The sequence below is a fragment of the Mycothermus thermophilus genome, assembly GCF_041956435.1.
Source record: "Mycothermus thermophilus strain CBS 625.91 unplaced genomic scaffold VTJ04scaffold_7, whole genome shotgun sequence".
Lineage (NCBI taxonomy): Eukaryota > Fungi > Ascomycota > Sordariomycetes > Sordariales > Chaetomiaceae > Mycothermus > Mycothermus thermophilus.
Window position 1 is genome coordinate 1730374 of NW_027191433.1, and position 8769 is coordinate 1739142.

The 8769-nt window shown below is 52.0% G+C and overlaps 2 protein-coding genes across 2 annotated transcripts; one reads left to right on the plus strand and one right to left on the minus strand.

The window, feature by feature from the left end:
- Nucleotides 1–402: 402 nt before the first annotated feature.
- Nucleotides 403–2208, plus strand: VTJ04DRAFT_10192 (uncharacterized protein; the record flags this gene model as incomplete). The annotated part of the gene is made up of 1 exon (XM_069357905.1): nucleotides 403–2208. The coding sequence occupies one exon, from the start codon at nucleotides 403–405 to the stop codon at nucleotides 2206–2208; it is 1806 nt and encodes a 601-aa protein (XP_069214927.1).
- Nucleotides 2209–3036: 828 nt separating this feature from the next.
- VTJ04DRAFT_10193 (uncharacterized protein) lies at nucleotides 3037–5955 on the minus strand (the record flags this gene model as incomplete). Its single annotated transcript, XM_069357906.1, has 4 exons — nucleotides 3037–3641; nucleotides 3710–3880; nucleotides 5416–5650; nucleotides 5710–5955. The coding sequence occupies 4 exons, from the start codon at nucleotides 5953–5955 to the stop codon at nucleotides 3037–3039; spliced, it is 1257 nt and encodes a 418-aa protein (XP_069214928.1).
- Nucleotides 5956–8769: the final 2814 nt, after the last annotated feature.

Below are 8769 nucleotides of genomic sequence, written 5' to 3' on the forward strand. Positions count from 1 at the left end.
GCCGATCCGTCTTTTTGGAGGGATGACCGACCCTCCTTTGACCAACACTTCAACGTTCCTGGTGGCCATCGCACCATCAACTCCGGTCCCGGCTCTGACTTCGGACGCCACCGACCTCCTCAACCTGAGTATATCGGACCTCGTCAACCTGAGTACATCGGCCTCAGCTCGGCCAATGCGACTCCAATCGGTGGAAGTCACGCGCGGTTCCGACCATCCGAGATACGTCATTCAGGTAGCCAAAACTTGGGTCGCCATCATCCAGCACCTGATCCTCGGGCACCAACATTCTCACGCAGCCCAGTCACTCCCACACACTCTTCTACGCCAGGTCGCGGATCTGTGCCAGGTCGCAGAGCTATTCCGGGTCGCGGATCTCCGCAAGGTCGCGGATCTACAATCATGTTCACGGATGCGGACAACAACGAACAAGTGCCACCTATGCGGCCCACGGAGCGCAAGCGGCGGTCTGATATCGCAAGGCTGAAGAAGATAGGACGGATCAAGTGCGCCAACTGTAAGAAGCCTGGTCACGGAGTTGACCAATGCATACACCCGAAAGAGGACGGCTATGTCCACGGCTGTCCCGCTTGCAACGGCACACATGACTTCGATGACTGTCTCACATGCAACCACGAGCGGGACTACATCTACCTTGTCAAGATGCGAGCCCGGCGTCCAAGGGTCTGGTCGACCAAAGACCTCCAGGCTCTTTGGGAGCTTGCAGGCAGGCCGAATGGCGACCTTCCATGGACTGAGAAGTTCACAAAGGACATCATGAGTGGTGAGAGCCCCGTGCCGGGTTTCGATCTGGAGACATTTGAATACTCTCAGGATCCTGCCAGCGACATCGCCCGGCTCCCGCTCGACCCAGCCTCCAAGTTTGACACGGCCCCTGTCAACGACGCAAAGCGAAGGCACTCAGAGAGCCCGGCAGCTGCCAGCCCCGAGAAGCGTGCTAGGACAACGGATCCATCCCCGCGTGCGCAAGAACAGTCAGTGATGGCAACTGCGACCCATCCGGGCCCGGCCTTCCTGGGTAGTGGCCTGCCTGTTTTGGAACCCCGGTCCGAGGATGGAAAGACCATGTCTGGTCTGCCTGCTATCAAGCCTGAGCCAGAAAGTCCGCGTTCCCAACTCTATCTGGGAGATCAAGTCGAGTTTGCACAGCACATCATCAACTCGCCTGTTCCCCAGGGAACTCGTCACGCTCTGGAGCAGCTTGAAGAACAGCCACCGCCATCCATCGGCGTTATTCCAACTATGACAATACTTGGCAACACAACCGCGACCGCCGAAGAGCTGTCCGCAATCATCCCCAACGATGTCATCGCATTCCCACCCATCAAGCCATCCTTCGACGATGCCGTCCCAGCCGGCCGCTGCCCTAACTGCTGGGTCCGCCTTTCGCAGTGCCAATGCAAGGACGTGCAGAATCTATGCCGCGCCTGTGGTAGTCGCGACCATACCATCGAGACCTGCAAAGACCGCGACAACGTCTGCTTCTGCACGCCGATCCCCGGCCACACCGTCGACCAATGCCCGGCCATCTGCCGTGGCTGCTGGATCACCGCCGACCGGACCAACGAAGACACCTTGCGCAGGAGCCTTGTGCTGGCCGTAGATTGCCAGAAGCATTGTGCTCGCTGTGCGCTGCCAAAGCACGACGACATGCACTGCGAAATCGATTGCTTTCACGACACCTGCTGGGTGTGCAAGTCGACAGGAGCCGGCGCAGTCCATTTTTCACAGGACTGTCGCGAGCTGATCTGCGTCGCGGAAAAGTGCGAGGTGCATGCCATCAAGCGTTGTGCAGGCCACTGCTTCCAATGCGGCGCTTTCCTGGTGCCGGGCATGATATCGCGTCACCGATGCCAATGGGCCAAGCACATGGTCTACTTTGAGCTGGGAGAGACATTCCGGCACCCCGTCACACAGCAGAAGCTGTACATCAACCGCTGGGCGCTGAAGTGCATTCGCCATCCGCAGGAGCATCCGTCGGTGTTTGCTGTCGACCTGGAACAGGTCCGGAAAGCAGGGTATGAGCGCCTGAAGAGGGAGATTGAGGAGTGGTGGAGCATGGGATGTCCTGGTGGTGAAGCCGCCAACCCACTCTTCACCCGACCCGTCATTGAGTGTCCCCAATGCTTCGAACTTTCCTACGAAGGCGGGGATTACTTGACGCAGACTCCTGGCAGGCTGTTGTGAACTGAGTTGGTCGGTTCCTAGCGCAAGGGAGTACCACAGGAAGGGAGAGGGGCGCGAGAGGGGAGAGGACTACGAGAGGGGCGGGGCGGAGGGTAGCGCGGGGGAGGAGAGTTAATATTCGGCATCTTGGGGGAACTCATGGGGAGCTTCTGATGGGTCATATAATATAATTACCTCGGGGGAAACAGAAATGAAATGGCGATGACTTTCATGTCATGAGTCATGTTTAAGTTCTTGTGAGGCTGTGTGCGATCCTATGCGCCTTAATCATTGTAAGAGCGAGTAAAGTTTATCCAGGTGTCGAACAGAGCCAGTCCCAGAGCTGTGCTCAACTGCTCCTTTCCGGCCATTTTTCCTGTTGTCCCCCTATAAGTCCCTTTCTCTATCTTTTTCTCTGGTTCCCTTCTTCTTTTTTCTTTTTTTCTTTTTGTCTTTTTTTCTTATAGGACTGGTAATGCGGATGTCATGTCGTGAAGGGAGAACTCGAAGGTACGACCAGAACCTGGGACCTCAAGAACCTGGTCTTCCCACAAGCATATCACATGATAGACACTGAACTAAGTAAACCACACCATCAACGGAGACTGCGACTCTTATGAAAGACGAAGGTATGATTTAAAAGCACCGCATGTGAGTGATGCATCGACTACCTTTCGTAGCATCCATTCATCACGATTTCTTCCCGTCTCCTTCTCCGCGACGCAAACCATTCACATCCCCATCCAACCTTTCTGCTAATGATACACTCCATCCATCTCCCGACCCATTTCCCCTTCCTTCCAATTGCTCCCCAGCTCCATTCAGCTCTCTCACCTGCTGAATTTCCGATCAAGCAGAGCCCTCGGTCGTGGGCTGATTGCTGGCCTTGGTCGTGGGGTTCTTAAGGGCCTTGGTCAAGACCATGCGGCGGAACTTGACCGACTTGGGTGTCCTCTTCATCAGAAAGTGCCTGTACCGACTCCGACGCTTGCGATCGCGACCACCTCCCGCGGTCTTCTTGCTGTTCTTTTCCTCTGTCTGAGTCTGAGCGGGCGGAACGACGCTCGTCGTGTCCGCATGGGCGTTATCCGCGACCCCAGTGACAACACCTTGGTTGACGGCTGTCGGGATGGAAGAAGGAGAGGGGCCCCCATTGGCGCTGGTGACACTCGTCATCGTCGCGCCATGACCCGCAGGCGTTCCCTGTGGGCTGTTCGGGGGACTGGCCTGTTGGGGAACAGGAACAACAATAGGAACGGGGACCGGGTAGGCAACCCACATAGTCGGCATCGCTTGGACCATGGCTGTTTGGCCTCCTCCGATGGAGAACACGCCCATGACCAACGAATCCAGTGCCGAGTGCCCCAAGCGAATGAACGACAGGATGAAATCAGGTTGGATGATGGGTGGATACACGCCTACCACGGCGGCCTCATGGTTGAAGGGGAAGGGTTCTGGGAAACACACACTGTTAGTTAAGAGCATATTGGTTCTGCTAACGAACTGGCAAACAGGAACTTACCCTGTGAAACTAAAGGCCAAAGGCCGGTATTGATCAGGTCAAAGACCATGCTGTCCAAGGCACAAATCTGGTGTGGGTTGACCTGAAGAAACTCAATGATGCTCTCGTTGATGTTGTCCTTGACCTGCTGGAGACCTTCTGGGCCAACAGTCATCCCATGTTTGTCGAGCTCTTTAGTAAAGGTCGATAGATGTCTCATCGCACGCACGGCCGCCGAGATCGACTCCGCGCAAGAATTTGTTTGTATTCCAGGAATCTCCTGATGGTTCATGTCGGGGTTGTTGTGGTTCATTTTTGAAGTCGTGGATAGTGTGTTTGTGAGAAAAAGGGGGTCGCGGATGGTGTGTTTGGAAGAAGAGAGAGGGTCGTAGATGGTGTGTTTGGAAAAAGAGTGTGAGTCGCGGATGGTTTCTGTGAGAAAGAAGAATTGTGGGCAAAGAGGAAAAAGGCTGTAGGAAAACGGGAAAACAATCGGAAAAACTACCGAGTTACGGGAGGTCTGAAAAACTTGTAGATAAAGAGAAAACAGTGTTGCGGATGAACAGATTGTCCGTTGAAGGTTGATGTGAAAGGAAGAGATGGAAGAGTCGCTGGTATTGGTCTGGGAGGAAGAGTGTAGGGAAAGAGAACAAAGGTTCTAGACGAACGCAAAAACAATCGGAAAAACTAGTCATGGGTGGTCGGAAAAACTTGTAGGTAAAGAGAAACCAGTGTTGTGGATGGATGGATCGTTCACTGAAGGTTGATGCGAAAGAAAAAGATGGAAGGGTCGTTGTCAATGTTCTGGGAGGAGGAAGAGTGTAGGTGAATAGAACAAAAGCTCTAGACGAACGGAAAAACATTCGAAAAAGCTACTCGCGGGTGAACGGAAAGCTTATAGGTAAAGAGGAAAAGATGTTCAGGGTTTACGGATTATTAAAGGTTCATGTAAAAGGAAAAGAAGGAATTGATATTGATCTAGGAGGACGAGTTGTGGGTAACCAAAACAAAGGTTCTAGTGGAACGGGAAAACAATCGGAGAAATGATCGGAAAAACTAGTCGTGGGCGGACAGAAGACTTGTAGGGAAAGAGAAAAACGTGTTACGAGTGAACGGGTCATTAAAGATTGACGTGAAAGGAAAAGAGAGATGAGTTGCTCGTATTGTTCTGGGAGGAAGAAGAGTTGTGAATAAATAGAACAAAGGTTCCAACCCTAAGCCTCCAGGATCCAAGCTCTCACAGGCACTAAAGACTAAGGCTTCTTTCATTCAAATCATCTTCAGAGCTTGACCAAACTTGCAGAGGTCGAATAGACCTGTATTAAGCAGAGCCTGATATATATATTTTGCGGCCACTCATCTCCCTTGGCTCTCGTTGTTCAGGCCGGGCCACTTGCACCTTGGTTACAGCAGTGGGAAAGCCACAGCTAGCTGAGGGCTAGCGAGCCTTTCTGGAAGCTAAAGAAGGGTTCTCTTGTCAACAAGCCTGACGTAGGTTCTCCCGTTATACATACAAGGCTTCCACCCACCCCGCAACAACCATGCCTTCCGGTATCAACAAGCATATCCTTCCTCAGCAACTCAGTATTGCGATTGGCGATTCCCTACAGTATTGGTATCGTTCTCGGCTCCAATACCGACACCTTGGTCGAAAGGAGACTGGATAGACGACGTAATGGTGCCTTATATATCGCTAGTTACACTCGTCAACGTGCGAAATGCCTGACCATTGATTCCGCTAGGAAGCTGTTGGTTGTTCTCGGTAGGGGTGGTGTTGGGGATGTTGACCTCCGGGTCAAGGCCGGTGACCTCGCTGCGGATGGCGAGTGTGTCCCTGCGGATGTCGTTGATCTGGGCGACGAGGAGCGACAAGGTGCTTTGGACATTCTGAATGGCCTGATGCTGTTCGTCCTGCGTCTTCACGATCGTTTCGATCATGTCTTCAAGGCTGTCAATCCTGGCCTTGGGGTTTAATCGTGAGCTCATCGGCTCAACCGGTTGAAAGCACACCAGGAACCTACGCTTGTCTGAGTCTCGAAGCCGGCCTCCGCTACTTCATCCGCGACGTGCTCATCGTCTTCACCCGCGACAAGACACATGAGCTGCCGATCTCCAAGGATCGAGCTGGACGGGTAGAGCGGGAAGCCATGCCCGTCGACTTTATCGTCGATGTCCTGTTCGACTTGATCCGCGACATGGTGGTTTGCACCATAAAAGAATTGAGAAACAGGAAAGGCTGACCTCGGCACATGCAAGCCGGGTGGCATCTTAGTGAATTTCGCAAAAAGAAAAGAAAAGGAAGAAAGAAAGAAAAGAAGAAAAGAAAAAGAAAAAAGAGAAAAGAGAAAAAGAGAAAAACAGAAAGAAAAGAAAAGGAAAAAGGAAACAATAGAAACAAGGTAGGATTCCGTGGGACTTTGGTAACGTTGGTAAAATAGAGAAACCTATGTAAATCGGGAGGGAAATACGCTGTATATGTCGGCTCAAAAATAGTCTATTTATTTGATGGGAGGAAAAATACTATATCCATGATCGGAAAATAGACACGAGATGCGGCCCATGTAAGTAAGGGACCGTACGCTCTAACAACGACGCTCTTTCTTTACCCAAGCTGATCTGCTGTATAAAGGTAACATGAGTTCTGTGATGGTCGCAGATGATAGGCATCCCCAGATCCATCAGGCAATTGAGGATGAGAGACCAGGACATCGTACCAGGGGAAGAGAGCCGCCAGGGATGGTACAAAAGCACCTAGCGGGCATGTATTGTAGGTACCAGGTGCTCTTTAAATCCTTTGACAAAGGAGATGCTAGCTTGGTGAGTGATGCAAGCACCAGGCGAGCACAGCTATTGTAGAGTTCCCTAGTTGGTCCGCTTGTCCCCTGGCTTGCCTGAAGCCCAGAAAACGATGACAGACAAATATTGCTATATACATAGATAGGTACCACCTTCCATCAGGGCATTGGAGGGCCTCGGGGTCGACCTCTTCTTCTAACTTTCTGCCCTTCCCCCAATCCAGCCATAAAACCTCTCATGGCTCATCCCTCTTAACGTGCCAGCTGAATACTTGCAACATGTACATACCTCAAAACGGCACGCACATGGCCCGGCCATGAGAAATTACAAAGCACTGTATTAGAGGCCTGGCTCAGTCGGAGGCCCGGCGGGATTCATGTGGCCGCCTTTTTCTATTTTTCTAAAAAAAAGATAAAATAAAACAAAAAAATGAAAATAAAAGAAAATTATTTTTATTACCTTCTTGCAGCGCCGTTTCAACCTGAACCAGGGCGTCTGACCGCGGCTTGCCGATCCCCGCAGCCAACAGACAGCGTCACCTCTTCCGCGTGCAGCCGTTGCAGGAGCAGCTGCAGGCATAGATGTATGTCAATCCTGTGTTTCGACGAGGGCAGAATGCCAACCCATCAACCCCTTCCATTGTGAATTTGTCATGTGAGTGCGGGGCTGGCAGGGCTGACCTGTTGGGGAGGCCTGCCCCTATCAACTGGGGAGGTGTCTCGGATCTTTGGAGCTGACGAAGACTTGCCCGGTATCCGATCGTATGCGATGAGGTTTTGTCAGTTGACGAGGTCGCTCGAGGTACTTGTTGGTTTGGTCAGGTAGACCATGAGATCTTGGGGGAATGGCTCGAGTTCGAGTCCTGTCTAATGTCCTTGTCCAAATCAAGGCCTTGATGGGAGGCTGTAACGGCGTGACAGCATTATCTCGCTGACCCTTCACATGTTCCATCTCCATGCAGCAGATCCTTCCTTCAAAAAATATATAAATAAAAAAGAAAATAAGAAAAATAAAAAATAAAGCTAAAATAATGCCCTCCCTGTTTGTCGAAAGTGCCGAGGTGTCCAAGGCTCCAAACTCTGTACATCTAAAGGAGATGCCTCACAAACCAACGAAGCCTTGAGCCCTACCTGACCCAGAATTTTCACAACGGTCAGTTGTGCGTAGGCCAGAATCTTCGATTGTGCCACCTCTCGAAGAGATGGAGGGCCGATTGGCGCCCAACCCAGTCTGGTCCTGCAAGGCTTGCAGCACTGCAGCACTGCAGCACGAGGCCGCAGCATATGCGGGAAATCTTGCTTGCCGCGGCGGGCGCGTATGTCTATGCACATACGTACGTACATACATACACCCCGACCTCAACCCAGCGAATCGGGCAGCGAACCAGCCTCCCTCTCCCACCTTGCTGCCTTCCTCACCGAGCCCAACCCCCGCTCACGAGATCGGTCCCAGCAGGACAACTCAGTATGAGACGTGCCAGCTGGCAGTTGAGACGTTCTGGATAATGTCAGAAGACCGCAGGGTTGGGACGAGGTTTGTGGGGTTGGGGGTGTCTACTGCACGGTAAACACCCCTTGACCTCGAGATTGAACAGGGCAGAGATGTACCTTGACAAGCAGCCTTTGAGGGCTCTGGTAGAGTGAGTCACGGTTGCTGTTTGGTTGGGATTAGGTGCATGTAGCGTTTATTCTCCGTTGAGAAGTTTCGGATGCATGAGATGGCTTATGCAGAGGTGGTGATGTGCAGGTATGTATGTACAAGCTGACATGTGCTGTGCAGCAGTCACTTGAACTGCAGCAGCAGGGCACTTTGGTGCACTTGTCTCTTCACACCAAATGCATCGCCATGGTAACCATCCAACCGTCAGCCCTCCCTGAATATGTCAACAGTCTTGTTGGGGATGACATGAGAAATTCTCAAAAATTCGCCTGGATCATTCTTCACGAGTCCTATACGACCGCGGGACCTCGCCCTCCGATACTACATTCCCCGAGTTATTCGCTTCTTCCCAGCTACGATAGATCCATCCAACCATGAGGCCTGTTGAGATGACTTAAGGTATCTTCCAACATGACCAAGCGTTTCCATATCGACCACCTCTCGGCGAAGAAAACGATTCAAACCAAGAGCATCTGGGGTTAATCTGCATAGATTTGTGATCAGCTATATTCGTCGTAGAGGGAACGTGGTCCGTCTATTCAATTATAACGTGAAGAGCGAGCGTAACCGTTCGGAGCGCGAGGTCCTGCGGGGCTTAGTGTTCTTCTCTTCAACCCTCCCACCCC